This window comes from Hemicordylus capensis, chromosome 2 (assembly GCF_027244095.1).
Source record: "Hemicordylus capensis ecotype Gifberg chromosome 2, rHemCap1.1.pri, whole genome shotgun sequence".
In the NCBI taxonomy this organism is placed as follows: domain Eukaryota; kingdom Metazoa; phylum Chordata; class Lepidosauria; order Squamata; family Cordylidae; genus Hemicordylus; species Hemicordylus capensis.
In genome coordinates, this window is record NC_069658.1 from 280,943,751 (window position 1) to 280,960,240 (window position 16,490).

General features: G+C 39.7%; 1 protein-coding gene across 19 annotated transcripts in view; it reads right to left on the bottom strand.

The window, feature by feature from the left end:
* Positions 1-16,490, bottom strand: part of FOXP1 (forkhead box P1) — an 823,426-nt gene that overhangs the window by 290,052 nt on the left and 516,884 nt on the right. For 18 of the 19 annotated variants that reach the window (XM_053290523.1, XM_053290516.1, XM_053290515.1 and 15 more), the window contains one exon: positions 6,377-6,558. In XM_053290523.1, coding sequence (XP_053146498.1) covers positions 6,377-6,547 — 171 coding nt within the window. In that variant the 5' untranslated portion in view covers positions 6,548-6,558. Of the gene's footprint in view, positions 1-6,376; positions 6,559-16,490 lie in introns of those variants that run through there. The other variant, XM_053290528.1, reaches the window with a different exon arrangement.

The window sequence follows — 16,490 nt, forward strand, 5'->3', positions numbered from 1 at the left end:
GAACACACTTCACAGGATGTGATGTTTCCCTCCAGCCATTTAATGCTGCCAGAGCACTCCCAGGCATCTCATTCCCTTGTCAAAGCTTCTGTCCCGTTCTCCAGTGTCTCATCTCCACATCTTTCTAGGAACCACGAGTTCCCTCAGGCAACTCCAGTGTTCAGTTTCAGTATCCTTACTCATGATCAATTTATCTACTGAAGCCTTCCTTGGGACGTGCGATAATTCAAGCTACACTATGGTGATGTTACTGAGGTCTTGTAAACTTATTATTCTCAACAAAGCACTGCATTCAAACCCACTTCAGCATCAAATCCTGACAGAGCTGAACTGCCCAACCATTTGTCAAAAAGGGTTGAAGTTGAAGGATATTGAAGGCCGCTTCTGATGTTACATATTCAAAGCATGGTGTACATCCTTATTTTAATGCATGTTTGAAAAGACTTATAGGAATAATCTGTATCCAAGTAAACATGCAGTCTAGAAAATAGTTATTGTTGCTTGAAAAAGATATGCTGATAATCCTTTCCAGATAGCACTTGCTTACAACACACATTTTGTAATGTTTACAACACACACTGCTTTATAAAAGTAATGTCAGAAGCTGCACAGATTCTTTCTATGTTCTATTATACAGTTTTCAGATTTAATCTCTCCTCGTGGTTTCCCTATAATATTCAGAAAGGTTAAATTTTGACACCTACATTTATTCCTAGCATATTAATAAGCCTCTAAATAAGTGGGATGAAATATGCCAATACATCTACACCATTTAAGAAGATGATAAACATGAATGTTATAGTGGTTAGATTGCTGGACAAGGACTATGGAGACTCAAGAACCCAGTTCAAATACCCATTCAGCCATAAAACCATAAGTGTCTCTGGACCAGTCATTTATTTCTCAGTCTAACCTACCTCACAGGGTTGTTATGAGAAAAAACATAACCATGTATGTGCTCTTTGGAGGAAGAGCGGGCTAAAAATGTAAATAAATAATGATACTAAGGTACATATTTTCCAAGAAGATAATTTTATGTTACAAGTGTGATATATTTATTCCAGCGCTGATCACAATAAAATTTATATCATGGGCCAACCAGTTGAACTCATCTCTGGACCAAGAGCCAGAAATAGGGCCAGGTCAATGGGTATACCAGACCAGACCAGACATCAACTAAATACCAATTCATAATCTGATAACAGTCAGGGCCAAGGCTTATGGGAACACCAATCCCAAAACATTCAATCTCCAAATTGCAACTGAACAAACAAAAAAAATTAGAACAGCAGAGGGGTTCTAGGATGGAGACAAACAAGATTCAGAATAGTTTCAGAATATAGCAGCCTGATCCCAGTAGAGTGAAGACTGATAGAAGCTTCTGGAATGAATGAATGCAAATCTTGTCCGAATTTCCCATGTGGTTTGCTAGATAATTGCTATAGCCTACAAATAGGATATGAAGCGGCCTGTGAGCAACAAATTAGACTAACATACCAGAGCAATAAGGACCAGAAAGATCCACTTGAAGAAATACAGACCTGACAATCTATGAGACGCTTCACACAAGCACTGTGAAATGCTGCGAGGAGGTTTGTGGGGAGAGCGAGTTTGGCCCATTTGGGTCAGGCAGGTCGCCTTCCCAGATGAGCAGCGGCTCTCCTGTGGGTTGCCCGTACCTCACTGCGCCTCTCCCAGAAGATCTGGAGGCCGGGTGAAGGAAAGCGGTGCCACATGGCACCCTGTCCTCCCCGGGCCCCAGTAATGCAACATGCAAGTGTGTGGTGCATTCCTGGGACACACACACCCAGTGTGTCCGCTGAGGCTGCTTGACACACAACCAGAAAAACAAGGTTAACAGAGAGCTTGATCTGTTAGCCTCATTTAAGAGGGTGGCTAAACAGGCAGGCTTGCCATCATGGAGGCACCAGGCTTGCCCTCAAGCCTGCTGGTTCTCATGAGTGAGCAAAACTGGGATGGGCTCCCTTAGCCTGTTTTTGCTCACCCATGAGAATAGCTTCTATGATTTTCCTTTGAATATTTGCTGAGATCTTTTCTATGGTTGAGTTTACATGTGGACAGCTACTCTAAAAGCTAGACAAGACTTTCCCTTTGTTAACCCCTAATTCTTTGCATGATAGACAAAAGTAAAGCAGTGGAAGAAATTAGATGAAATTAGCTCCTTTACAGAGCAGCATGCCTCTCATCTCTTTGTTCACAGCAAATACACATGTTCCTGCATGTGGAAGCAGTATTGGAATGCAATGCGTTCCCATGAATAACATCTACAGAAGTGCTTAAAAGTTTGCCTTTGTTCATGTTAATTAACATAGTTTGACACAAGACTGACTGCAACTAAAGATTTCCTTCTTTATTTGCATTGTACATCCACTCTCAACTGTTAATGCAGCGCTTGCTCTCTCTCTCACTCTCTCTATATATTTGTAATTTAAAAACTAAAATGTTCATTCGAAGTCTACAACTTGCAACTGTAGCTGTTTAATAGGGATGCCATTTATTCTGTCATTATGCATATCAATTGCTAGTATTTCCCACATTTTTACTGAATACATGGATATTTTTTGCCACGTTGTACCTGTTTTTGTGGGACAATGTAATGACTCAATTCAGACAACACACCAAACAACATACCAAACAAAGAAAGGATAACTTTAAGTATGGTTTGGCAATACATAAGCAAGCACTGAAGAGTCTCCTGCTTGCACACGACTTCCTCCCCTTCCCCTTCCCCTTCCCTCACATGCTGTGATACCTTCCCTGCAATCCTGGTTTACAGGTAACCATAGTTTGTCATTTTGGCCAAACTGGTCCTGGTTTTCTTGCAAACCAAGATCAAAATGAGGGAACTGCAGCATGTGAGAGCAAGAGGGAGTGGTGGGGATGGATTGACATTCTTACACTTCGTGCAGGCCATGGTTTTGTATTATATCTAAATTGTCTTATCTTCCGTTTCAATGGCACAGTTGACTAGCTCAGCCTAATTTTGGAAATCCTGACATTTTTATTGGTCCATGTGTTCCACAGCTTTAGGACAGCAGAACAGGAGCTGTGTGCCTGCAGAGAAGATGCCGTGGAGCTCAGCCAGAACATTGCTGAGCAGATAGGCACACACAGAGGGAATAGGGGAAGCGATTTTCACTGCTCTATCCTCCCTCCAAAAGTACTTTTCTGTTCCAGAGAAATGTCACTGAAGGCCGTCAGAGACATATTTCTAGAAGTGAAAAGAGTTTTTGGAGTGAGAGAACAGCAGAAAGCCCTTCCCCCTTCCCTCCACTTGGCTGCTCGGCAGCACTGGCTGAACTCTGAGGCAGCGTCTCTGTGGTCATGAAACTCCTGTTCCACCCTAACCCTAATGCTAAGGAACATGTGGGCCAACATTTTGGGAGCAAGCAGTTATGCCATAACAGCAACATCTACATTAATACCTATGAAAACATACTTTTCCGTTCATAGGGGATAATATGTACATATTACAAATTTAATAATTTATAGGTTTTCCTTGGTAGGATATGGTAAATATGAAAGCCTCACTCATTTAGCATAACCATGCAGTTGCACTTATTTAGTGTGCCCACACAGCTGTAGTTAACAAAACACAACATTTAACATAACACAGTATAATCTATTGCAACATAATCTATTTTCTGGAGGCTTTAACTATTCAGAAAGAGGGTGTAAACATTGAGAAAAATGGTCTGTCCAAAATATCCCTTGAATCACTACTTGTAATGAGGAGGAGTACTATTAAGAAGGTACTTGACAGAACAGCAATGCTGAAAGTACTCTTTACTGGTGGCATTTCAGACAATGCAATGCAGTTGTCAAAAAGAAGGTGGGAAATAAAGAGTTTACATTGCAATGCTGTGAAGAAACAGCACTTTTACTTAACAGCCATTCAAATTCACTGAATGAACATTTTACAGCAAGCATTCTGTTAAGTGACCTGAGAGCATATGTTGTATAGGGAGAAACAACTAAACATTATGCTGAATGTTGAATGCTTGCATTAGCTGTTGGAAAACAACACCCCCCACCCCCCACCCCGCTTTTCACCATTTACAGTGCCTAGAAGATCTGGAAACCACAGCGATCAATACAGTACATTGTGACACGGGTTGGGGGGGGCTGTTTGGATATTACTGCCTTAAAGAAAATAAAGAAATATGCATATGTATACTATGAAGATGAGATTGAATTGGCAAATGGTTTGTTTTATAAAAAGAAATGCAATGATAGAACACTGAAAAGTATGACTGGAAAAGACTGTAAGCCAAATGGTTTATATAAGATGTGAGCAAAGGTTAAACAGTTATAATTAAGTATAAACTTAGAACCTGTTCCCATAAATTCCATGGCAATCACATATGATACAGAATACACGCAGTTTTCACCTTGTTTCTAGAGTATATGGAAGGCAGCCTATCTAGCTGTTCTAGTCAGGCATGGGAAGTGGGCTGCATGGCACTTAAGTTTTCGCTTTGGGGTGCATTGCTGCCTCTCCTCAAGCACCCAAATGGGCTGCTGCTGAGTGATGCGACACATTACATGCAAGATTATGATACTGCTTCACTCAACAGTGACCCCTCTGGTTGATTATGGAGTGGGGTTGATTATGGAGAGGTTAGAAGGTAGTAGCCCTAATGCTGATTAATATTTGGTGAAAAGAAAGAAATGGCGAGGCTTTGTATTGTTAACATGTGGGGTTCTGTCCACGGATTTCTCTCCCCCTCCCCCGCATGTACATCAGCAAAAGAAGCGCAAAAAGGATTGGAAAGCTGCACAATGCTCAGATCATACACTACAGTGCAATTAGCTCATTTTGATGTGAAGTCTCTTAGAAAGAAGGCTTTTGTGTTCTGTGTAGTTCCAACATATTTTACTGTTCTAATTCTCTTCCACTGTCCTATATTAATCAAAGCTGTAACCCCTGTTGTCTTTGCACTACAATTCAGAATGTGCCCCTGGCGAAGAATGAGGGAAAAGTCAACAGGAATTAAGTTTCAGTGCAACTGTTTACTCAACTGTGGCCTGCACTTATTGAAATTTTATCCATGGTTTTGTGTGACTACTGCAGTAATGAATTCAGCATGGCTGTGATTTTCTCACTGATTGTATTCTCACTTCAAGTAAGAAACCTATAGGAAGAAAATGACTGAAATAACTGTCTGTTGCATTTAGCATCATGCAAATCTGAAAATACTGAACTTTAGTGGATTTCTGTTGTGAGGTTTTTTTCCTGGAAAAAAAATTCTAGCAAAGTTGGCTTCTTCTTTTTAAAATGTGTTTTCAACTGTTGTTTTTTTCCTACTGTACAACAACCTGCTGACAAGATCATCATGCATTCTAAAGAATCTTTACACAGCTGCTGAAGGCTTATTTAAGAGACTTCAAGAATGCTTTCAGCATTACAGGAAAGCAAAGTTTTCGTCCTAAACATACTTGCAAGCCCTCAGAAGCCCAACTGTTCTTCCTTATAATTATGCACAACAAAGAAGCAGTTTTTAAAATGCAATTATAATTCTTGTTCCTCTAAAGTGAGAATATTCCATTTAGTCCCATTGTTTCCCAATCCCAATTTTACACCCAGGAAGATTTTTCCATCTAAAAGTATAGAATATCTTTTGCTGATAGAAGTAGTTGCTAACGTGTTTTTTAAAATATAAAAACAAATATTCACTCTTTTGTGCAGTGAGCAATCGACAGCAGAATCAAACTATATTTCTGATAAACCCCAGTTTGAAAAGCGGTATAAATAAAATAAAAATAAGAATAATAGGCATCCAGACTATATTACGCATAAGTAATCCCACTGAAATTACTACAAGTTGGTCATGACTAACTTGCCTCATTAACGTCAATAGTTGGCCTTCAAGAGAGCCCTTAACACCTATTTGTTTGGCCTGACCTTCTAAAGCTTTTAAATTGCTTTTAAATGTTTTAAACTTTTTGTAATGGTTTTACATTGTTTTTAAATTTGTTTTCTGTGTTATTTGTGTTATTTTAAGTTGATTGCTTTAAATGATTGTTCATGGGTTTTTGTTTTGTTGTTGTGCACTGCCCAGAGCCTTTGGATGGGGCGGTTTTAAAATGTAATAAATTAATAAATAATAAATAAATGGGATTACTCATCAGTAACTTAGTTAGATGTTAGCCAACAACAAAAAACATAACATTCCCTTTATGCTGGCTTTTTTCTTCCATCATGGAATGGAAAGCAAACAATGTTGTACACACATATACAAACATATAGTTTATATTTTTCCATCATGTACTTATTTTGGTTTTATGCAAGTGCTTCATTTTTACCCTCTTCTCCTCCCTTAGATAGTTAAAGTCACAACATAATTTATGGTACCTGCTGTTGCTGAAGGTGGGCTAGATCTGCAGCACCAATTTCCACTGAAGGCGTCTCTCCGTTTGATCTCACTTCCCGTAGGCTGCACTCTAGTAAGTGGTTGCCGCTACTTGCTCCATTTTGAATGGCTGAACCGTTACTTTTTGTCTCAGTCCCAGATTCTTGCATCATGACTCAAAAACCTGAAATTATTTAAAGGAAGAAGGAGTATAATAAAGCAGTTGTGAAAACACTTGTATATAAAGAGACGTGTCCTGTTTTAAAGTTAACTATAAACATTTGTCCTTTGCGTTCATACAATTTATATGTTCATTAATGGTTTGAGCTACAAGTTTATGTTTATCTGTTGGTAGAGCTACGTGATTTTAGAAGAAATGCTTGTTTTAAATATAGCAGCATTTTCTCATCAGCTTTCCCTCTCAATGAATGTGAGTGTATGTGTGTATGCATATATTCCCCCAAACAAATACGCAAAACATATAATTACATTTCTTTAATTGCATGTGGACACTTTGCTTTAACTCTATAAGATATTCTGTGTAATATAATATGGATAGAATTTAAAATTGAAAACAAAACAAGAAAATATCAAAAGCCATACAAGACGTGGTACTGCTTGTTATGGGAGGTTGTTCTGTAGGCAGACTTGAGGAAGTGCAGAGAGCTACTCAGGAGAGGCAGAGGTTAAAATGTGAGCAAGAGGTAAGAAGTTGGGCAGGAGGGCTCTGTGATGGTGACCTGTAATGTGTCTCTGGTATTTATTTGCCTGATATCATAAAGTACCCCTACAGTACATGTCAGCATGCAGAACCTGCGGAGCAGTATGTAATCTCACGATTCAACTAAATCAGAGCACTGGATAAATCAAAGAGAGTGAGGGTGACACTTCTGGTTTTAAAGCCTATTAAACCCTCCCCCCATTTTTGATGAGGAAGGAGAGCACTAATTAAATTAACTTTGCTCATAATTTTGATAAAAAAGGAACCTTCTGGGTAGAAATAGATGAATAAATCCTCCCACAAAGTTGAAAACAGTGAGGAGGGCAAAAAGCATAGGTGAATTTATATTGTTCTGGATTAAATTACTTTTGTTTGAACATATATATGACTTGTGTCTTGGATGACATTGGGAATGGAAAAGAGTAATGTCAAGAGTGGACCATATTGTAGTGAACTACTCAAGGTGTATCTTGGTCTTTGGTACAGGCGCCCCTTTTCAAATATTTGTGGGATTTCATGAGAGTGCTGGACACTTCCTATAAATTTGCTAAACATTTACATACTATTAAATGCTGAGCTCTCAGCAACAATGTAAGTAATTTCTTTAAGGAACGGCATTGGTACAATTTTTTGTCAAAATTAAGGGCACCCCCCCACTTTTTTACATTTGTGAAAGATTTCAAGCTAACAAATAAAATCAGTCTTTATTCCAGGGCAGTTAATTAAGGTTGACCAAGTCAGGCAGAAGTAAATTAACTTGGCTGATCAATTATTTATATGAAGCAGAATAAATGCCCTTAAAGAACTTGGCCCAGTCATTTAAGGATGTGTAAATTAAACTAAACACAGATTTATGTAATATACTTATATTTCTATGGAGAGAAACGTTATGCTAAAAATGGTCTGAAGTACATGATTAAATAGCAAAAACTAGTCCCAAAGCTTCAGTCTTTGGTAAGTGCACTGTAAGTGGTGATTCTCTTTAATGAGCAGGGGGGAGAGCAACTGGCCCTATCCAGCCCCAGCACAGCATCCATCCAGTGGCTGTTGCTGGTGTCTATCTTATGTTTATTTTTAGATTGTGAACCTTTGGGGACAGGGATCCATTTTTATTTATCTATTTCTCTCTCCGTAAACTGCTTTGTGAACTTTTGTTGAAAAGCAGTATAAAAATATTCATCATAACCAACCCAAGTAATGAAGGCAAAACAATCTCTAACCATTTTACACAATAAGGAAGGATAAACTTGTTAGTAAAAAACAGGACTATTTTCATCTAAAAATAGATCTCTATTTGTTAATATATGAGGTAAAATACAACTGCCATCTAATCACTACATGCAATTCACTACATGTTTTTGCCAGGCAGAAGTGCCTGCCCTGAACATTTACTTAATGGAAGGCAAGCAGTGGCCCATGGCCCAAAGCTAGTTTATGAATTATTAGTATGCCCATCATTCATAGTTGCTTTCAGTAGGAAAGAGAAACTTCCAGGTTGCATTGCCAACACATTTCCTGTAGCCTATCATCCTTCCATTCCACTGATAAAGGGTTTCTTGCCTTAGCTACAAAAAGTGTTAGGGTCAGCAAGTGAATAAGGACATGGTAAAATAACCTGGCCCCTTTTTCTGTGTCTCTGTACTCTACCCTATATTGGCCTCACTGGTCAATAGAGCTGGCTAACAGTGATGTATAATATATATGCTGCACACTTATTGTAAAATAAACATGTTGTATACTCATTTTATTAAACTGAGATTGGATGAGCACATATTGATGTTCCAATGCCAGTGTACTTGGACATAATTCTTCCACTCCGGGATAAAATAGGTATAAAATAGGTCTCCTTTATCTAGTCTGTCTAACAGCATGTTGAAAGCATTAAGTGTATAGATACTGCATCTAGGATTTATTGGAAAGCAGAGTAGAGACTTCTGCTTGTGTTGTTGCCAGCTTAAGCCAAGACATAGGCATAAAATAAGAAAATCTTACAATTTCAGGTGACTGGACTAGATTACTACTGAAGTATCATTCCATTAAGAGAGTTGTAACATTAAATTAGTTCACATAATTTCAGACATCCATGCTGAAATGATAATTATTAAGTTGGGAGAACTTCTGTATGAGTAAACACATAATCACATATGTAATATGCACAATTTATCTTTATTCAGACAAAGAACCATGGAAGTGCTTTCAAGTCCTCTACAGAATTGAGTATAATGATAAAGGAATATTTATAAAGCTCTTAGAAAGGCACTATGAAACTTATGTAGCCCACACCAGAAGGGAAGATAAATGCAACATACTTCATCCAGTCATATGCATCTGATGAAGTAGGCTCTTCCTAATGCCATTACTAACGTCTTAGTTATTAAGATGCATGCCTGAGGACTTTTTCTTATTTTTCCTCTTTTTGGAAAAATCTTTCATATTTTTTTCTAGCAATATGCCAACAACTTAGTGCTGTGCAATCTCATCTGCACTAGCAAGTGAAAATATTGCTTTCTTATCTATACACCAATGTATGCATTCAAGTGTGTGCTTGTGTGTTTGATACATCTATTCTACATGGTCATGGACTCTATAATGCTCATGGGCTCTACATGCTCATGGGCTCTATAATGCTGACTGGTTTCTCGGCCTTTTGGCTAAGACCATGTGTAGTATTGGGAAATTCTATTCATTGCTGCATTGCTTTTATAAACCATACAGGTGAAACTCGGAAAATTAGAATATCGTGCAAAAGTCCATTAATTTCAGTAATGCAAATTAAAAGGTGAAACTGATATATGAGACAGACACATGACATGCAAAGCGAGATAAGTCAAGCCTTAATTTGTTATAATTGTGATGATCATGGCATACAGCTCATGAAAACCCCAAATCCATAATCTCAGAAAATTAGAATATTACATGGAAGCAAGAAGACAAGGATTGAAGAATAGAACAATATCGGACCTCTGAAAAGTATAAGCATGCATATGTATTCAGCACTTGGTTTGGGCCCCTTTTGCAGCAATTATTGCCTCAATGCGGCGTGGCATGGATGCTATCAGCCTGTGGCACTGATGAGGTATTATGGAAGACCAGGATGCTTCATTAGCGGCCTTCAGCAATTCTGCATTGTTTGGTCTCATGTCTCTCATCCTTCTCTTGGCAATGCCCCATAGATTCTCTATGGGGTCAGGTCAGGTGAGTTTGCTGGCCAATCAAGTACACTGTATACTTTTCAGAGGGCCGATATTGTTCTATTCTTCAATCCTTGTCTTCTTGGTTCCATGTAATAATCTAATTTTCTGAGATTGTGGATTTGGGGTTTTCATGAGCTGTACGCCATGATCATCACAATTATAACAAATTAAGGCTTGACTTATCTCGCTTTGCATGTCATGCGTCTGTCTCATATATCAGTTTCACCTTTTAATTTGCATTACTGAAATTAATGGACTTTTGCACGATATTCTAATTTTCCGAGTTTCACCTGTATGCTAAATATTCTCTAATAAAAGTCAATCTGTTCTTATTGGGCAAAGAGGCACCTTTTTAACATGGTGATTCTCTTTATTGAGCGGGGGTGTAACTGGCCCTATCCACCCCCAACACAGTACCTCCAGTGACTGTTGCTGGTATCTGTCTTATGTTTCTTTTTAGATTGTGAGCCTTTGGGGACAGGGATCCATCTTTATTATTTCTCTATGTAAACTGCTTCAGAAAGTTTTTTTGAAATGCAATATAAAAATATATTTGTTGTTGTTGTTAGGGATGTGCACGAATCTGTCCGGAGGTCCTTTTACAGGCCTCTGAACAAGTTCGAAGTTCGATGCCGGCAGGGGTGCTGGTTTAAGGGCAGGGGAGGGTGCACTTATCCCTCCTGCCGTATTTCCCCCACCGGCATTCATTTCTGGTAAAAACCTTCAGGGCGGCAGTGTACCCCCGCACACAGCGTGCACACACTCCCCCAGTACTTCTGGCCACTTCCGGCCGAGAAGGGGGAAGGGGCAGCAGGGAGGTACACTGCTGCCCTTAAAGTTTTTAATGGAAACGAGCCCTGGCAGGGGAAAAGCGGCTGGAGGGGCAAGTCCACCTCCCCCCACCGTTAAAGTGGCACCCCTGCCAGCATGAAACCACCCCGCCGTGGTTTCAGGCACATTCCTATTTGGTGGTGGTTGTTAGGTAGCATTTTGACTAATTTTCCTCAATGATCGAACAAGCAGGCAACACTCAGCACCATAGCCCAGTTAGAATATCAAATGTTTCCTTCAATAAGCAATTTAGAAGACATGAATCAGTATGTCATAGTTCATCATATATAAAAGTAGCATGGGCACTTTTTGAGAGTGGTATTTTGAGGATAAGGTGATAAATATCAAACTAATAGGAAATTAAAGAGAGAAGCTTTTATCATAACTGTGAAAAATGCAAACAAACAAATAGTACGGGAGAAAGCTTTGGTGCTGGTGTCGTGGTACTGGTGCTGGTGTGTGTGTGCAGGCTAACAGGCTAATTTAATGAATTTAAATTAGTCACTGAGACTTCAAAGGCTGAGGTCATAAAATAAAGACTGACTGATACCACTTTATAGTACCAAACAGAAATAATAATAATAATAATAATAATTGGACTTTGTTACATGAGACCTCACAAAGCCTAGGAACAATGCATACTTGCTGTTACGCAAGGTCCATCCTCCTGTACAGAATTTTCATAATTATAACAGAAAGGCGTAAATTTTCTAATGCATGGCAGCTCAAAAAGTAATCAAGAGAATGAGCCTGAGGGCTATTTTAATGTATGCAAAGCTAGTGACCCACAGTAAATGGGAGGTAGGCTTCAATGAATGCAAAGTAATGCACACATACTAAAGACCTGGTCTGATGAGGGACGGCTAAAATTAACACCCAATTAATTTCCAAATTGACAAACAAATGAAACCCATAAATCTACTTTCTCATTAATTTTCTTGTGGTATAATTTAAAGCAGTAATATGAGGGCAAAAACTGAGCATTATCCATCATAAATATCAAAAAAGATAGCACTGTAACACCATAAATTATGCATATTACCTGTTGTTAAAAATGATTAATGTATTATCAACTTTATCACACACTGTCTATGTCTAGACATATCCGAAATCTGAAATTTCATTTAGCACTTAGAGAGAAAGGGGCTCCAGAACGGATGGAATTATCAACAGCACATTTCCCGGTTAGTCCCATGACACAAAGGTAGCTTATCATGCTGTCATTTGGGAGTTCCAGGGTTGGAGTTGGACTCATCCCAAGCTTTGGGTCAGTGGAGGCTGAGCATATTGGAGAGGTGATGCGCTAAACCTCCCAGGGGAAATGAAACAAATCACAGTGCTGACCCACAGCCTGGCACTGGCATCTGTTTAGCAAGGGGGTTGGTCACCTCCTATGCCTCCTTGACTGTAGGCAATGCAATGTTCGGTGATGTAGAGAGATGGGCAGGAAAAGGTTAAAAACAAAAACCATGAAAGGAACAGAGAGAAGATGGAGATCTAATGTCATTCAGTCTGTGAAAGAGTCATGAGTACCACCTTGTCCGACTGCAATAAAGCCATTTCTTTGTGACCACATAACTCCCTGCAATTTCTCCCAAATGATCCAAAATGTATCATTCGTGTAAGAAGCTTTAATTTGAAATTAGATTTACCCCCAAATCTCCTTTCTAGTAGTTTCAGCTGCTGCCCTCTATCCAACAAAGCTTGCCTGGTACTTAATTATATAGAATAACACATCATTCCCTTTCTCATATCTTTAGGACTCAAATGGTAATAGATGTGTAACAGCATGGCTACAGGATCTCTAGTGCCACTGAGGGATTGAAGAAGCTCAAACCCATAAAATACAAATGAGTGATAGACTAATTCTCTGTTGGGGTTGAAATATAAGACAAGTAGTGTCCTTGAAAGGAAAGCTGTGAGTAAGGATTCCTGGGTTCTACAGCTTGCCAGAATTATGTTTTGAAAGGTCTTCAGGAAACTCCTTTAATATCTTCATTGCAATGTCAGTGGGAAATCCTAAAAGGTTGTTTCAGTTGTAGCAAAGGGACTACTACAGTGTCACTGCAACTGAAGTGGTATCCTTATCACAGCAGCTGAAGATTTGACTAGTTCTGCTCCATTTGCCACTGAAAATGCCCAAATCGCCTTGCTGGTCATGACAGAGCAAGGAAAGGCTGCTTTGTCACACTGGTAAAGGCTGCTATGCCACACACCCCATTTCAGGAAGAAATGGGTCACTAGAGGCATTGTAGAATCTGTAATATTAACATAATAAGGGTATTCGCACATGCAGCCATGTTAGGCTGCGCATGTGAAGTGCTGAGAGCAAGGTCACTCCCGGTGCCGCACACATGCCAAGCCCCACTTTGAAAGCTGGTGTTTAGCAGAGATTAAGCTGAGGTTAAGCCAGTAATCATCAGGGCGATCACAACTGGATTAAATGGATTCTCCCCAGACCATCGCCATTTCTGGCAGCAAGCTGGGCAGAAGGAGCAGCCACGCTGCGTGTGGCAGCTGCTTTAACGTGACCAGCCATCATGCTGGTCGGGCACCCTCATTCTGGTCGGGCACCCCGGGTACCCTCGGTTGTGGTAAGGGGAAAATTTCTCCCAGTTCTCTTTGCTGTGCCACCACTCATGTGGATGCATGGTGGAAGGGAAGACAGCAGCCAATCATCTGCTGGGGAAGGCAGGCGGCTCCAGCCAGCCTGCCCGCCCTCCCCAGCAAGGCTGTGTGCATGACCTCTACAGCTGAATATGAGAGGTCAGTCCACCAGGATAAAGTTTCACATGAACTAAGCCTCTGCATTATTGGGCAATTATGTGGATCACCTGGTTCACATCAAGCATTATTACTGTTGGAGAGAAAAGGGGGACAAGCTTATCCCGCTCTCCACCATTTGCTCCAAATGCATGAATTGGGATTTAGGTTATAGAACACTCAACTCAAGCATGCAAAAGAAAGGTTCAAGAACATAATTGAGAAATGAGGAGGTATTGACACTGCTTAATTTTTATTACATGTGCTCCATGAGTTCTGGAGTATAGAATTAATGAATGCTGGTGGCTCACAATCTGGCCTTGGTGAAGAGTATATCCATCCATATGCAGAGCAAGCAAGCTTTAGTGTGGGTAACAGAAAATGGAGCATCAATCTTGTCTGAACAAGGCCTAATGCAATGTAGGATTCCACTGTAATCAGGAACAGGTGAAGCTGACCATATCAACAATCACCCCAAAGAAACTGGATCTATGGATAAAGTTAGCAAGCAACCAAAGGGTGAATCATTGGAGAAGCTATGAGTCAAACCAATGGTTGAGCAAACCAACAGGTCTGATCACAAGGCAGCACACACACACACACACACACACACACACACACACACACACACCAAAACTGGCAAGACAGAATAAGGAATCAAGGTCCAAGGGAGAGGTAGGAAGCAATTCCAAGACTTAGATCCATGACCAACAACATATCATTTGGACAACACTGGTTTCAAAGAATGTTGCATATCATAAAAGCCATGGGGAGAAAATAAAAGTAGGCTTATAGAAATACTTGTCCATTATTATTTCTGGAATACAAATTCGATAGTTCAAACTAGTAACTTCACCTAGTAAGGATCTAATAATATTATGAAGTTACTACCATGATGACTATAACTATGATGGAGCATTTCTCTCTTAAGGTAGAAGGATCACAACTTCTTTGGTGGCTTGAACCAGACATCATGCAGACATCATCACCTAACACTTATCATCAAGTCTACGTACCAATTAATAATTCTGGTGAGAAAGTTGGATATCCCTAATAAGAAAGCATCAATCAACAATACAAATAGTGCTCTAACTTTGCAATGACCCTACTCCAACTTCTCATCTGAGTTCCAAAAGGGAGCAGAAAGGAGGGAAGGAGGGGAGAATATAATGAATAGTTGTATGAAATCGTATTTAAAGAATCAAAGCTATGATTAGATGAAATTGCACATACATCTAGTATGGTTTCTCCACCATTTTGGATAGAAAGGGCAGGCAGGGGCCAGGAATAAAAGAAAATAAGAAGAAATAGGCATAAGAGGGGACTGAAAGATGGAAACAGTGACATATTAGAAACAGTAGGAAGAGAATTCTTCAGAATAGTCTAAAGAGTCTTTGGGTAGAATGCATAGCAAAGGTCCACAAAGTGAGCAAGACACCTTTGGACAAATGAAGGTGCCTGACTTGCAAGCAGGAATGTCCAAGGCAAGGAAACTGAGATAAAACAGGCAAGATGTAGGATAGTGTGTGGAGCTTCGAGTAGCACAAGAAGTGTGTATGTAATACAAAGCAGGGAAGAAAGGGTTAAGTAAAGAAGTGGCCAGTAATAAATTCACCTATAGAAACTATGCCCGCCATACGTAGTGTAGTGCTTAGAGTATTGGACTAGACCCGAGTTTGAATCCCCATTCAACCATGAAACTCACTGGGTGACTCTGGACCAGTCATATATCTCTCAGCCTAACCTACCTCACAGAGTTGTTGTGAGGATAAAAATAAGCATGTATACCACTCAGCTCCTCAGAGGAAGAGCGGATATAAATGCAATCAATCAACCAACCAACCAACCAACCAACCAATCAATACAGTTGATAAAAGGCACAATAGTCCTGTCAAAAGAAAGGTGGCAACCAGTGTTCCCTCTAACAGGGATTCCCAGATGTTGTTGACTACAACTCCCAGCATCCCCAACTGCAAGGGCCTTTGGCTGGGGATTCTGGGAGTTGTAGTCAATAACATCTGGGAATCCCTGTTAGAGGGAACACTGGTGGCAACTCTACACTCATAAAGAAGTGCAATCTGGAACACTGTATATGAACAAGAAAAGGAAGTCAGAAATCAAAACCGAGCTGAGGCTGTGCACAAATCAACAGGTTGGACATAAAATTATTGATAAAGAAGGAGGAGGAGCAACTATGCAAGGTTCCAAGAAGAAAATACATACGAAGTGCAGCATAGCTTCCAGCCCTTAAAACCTATCTGTTTGGCCTGGCTTTCCAGGGTATTTAAACTACTGTTAACTGTTTTAAATTGTTTTAAATGGTTGCCCTGGTTTTCCAGGGTTTTTAGTTGTTTGAATGTTTAAATGGTTTTATTCTGTTTTTATAGTTTTGATTTTAATTGTTAACTGGTTTTAATTGTTTCTATCCTGTTGTACTGCCCTGAGCCATTTTGGAAGGGAGGTATATAAATCGAATGAATGAATGAATAAAAAGGACTGGGTGTATGCCAGGCGGTATAGGTCAGATGGTAGTGGAAGAACAAACAGTATTCTCTGAACAAGGAAGAGCACTGTGAGAGAGCTGATAGAGCCAATACAATGAGGCTG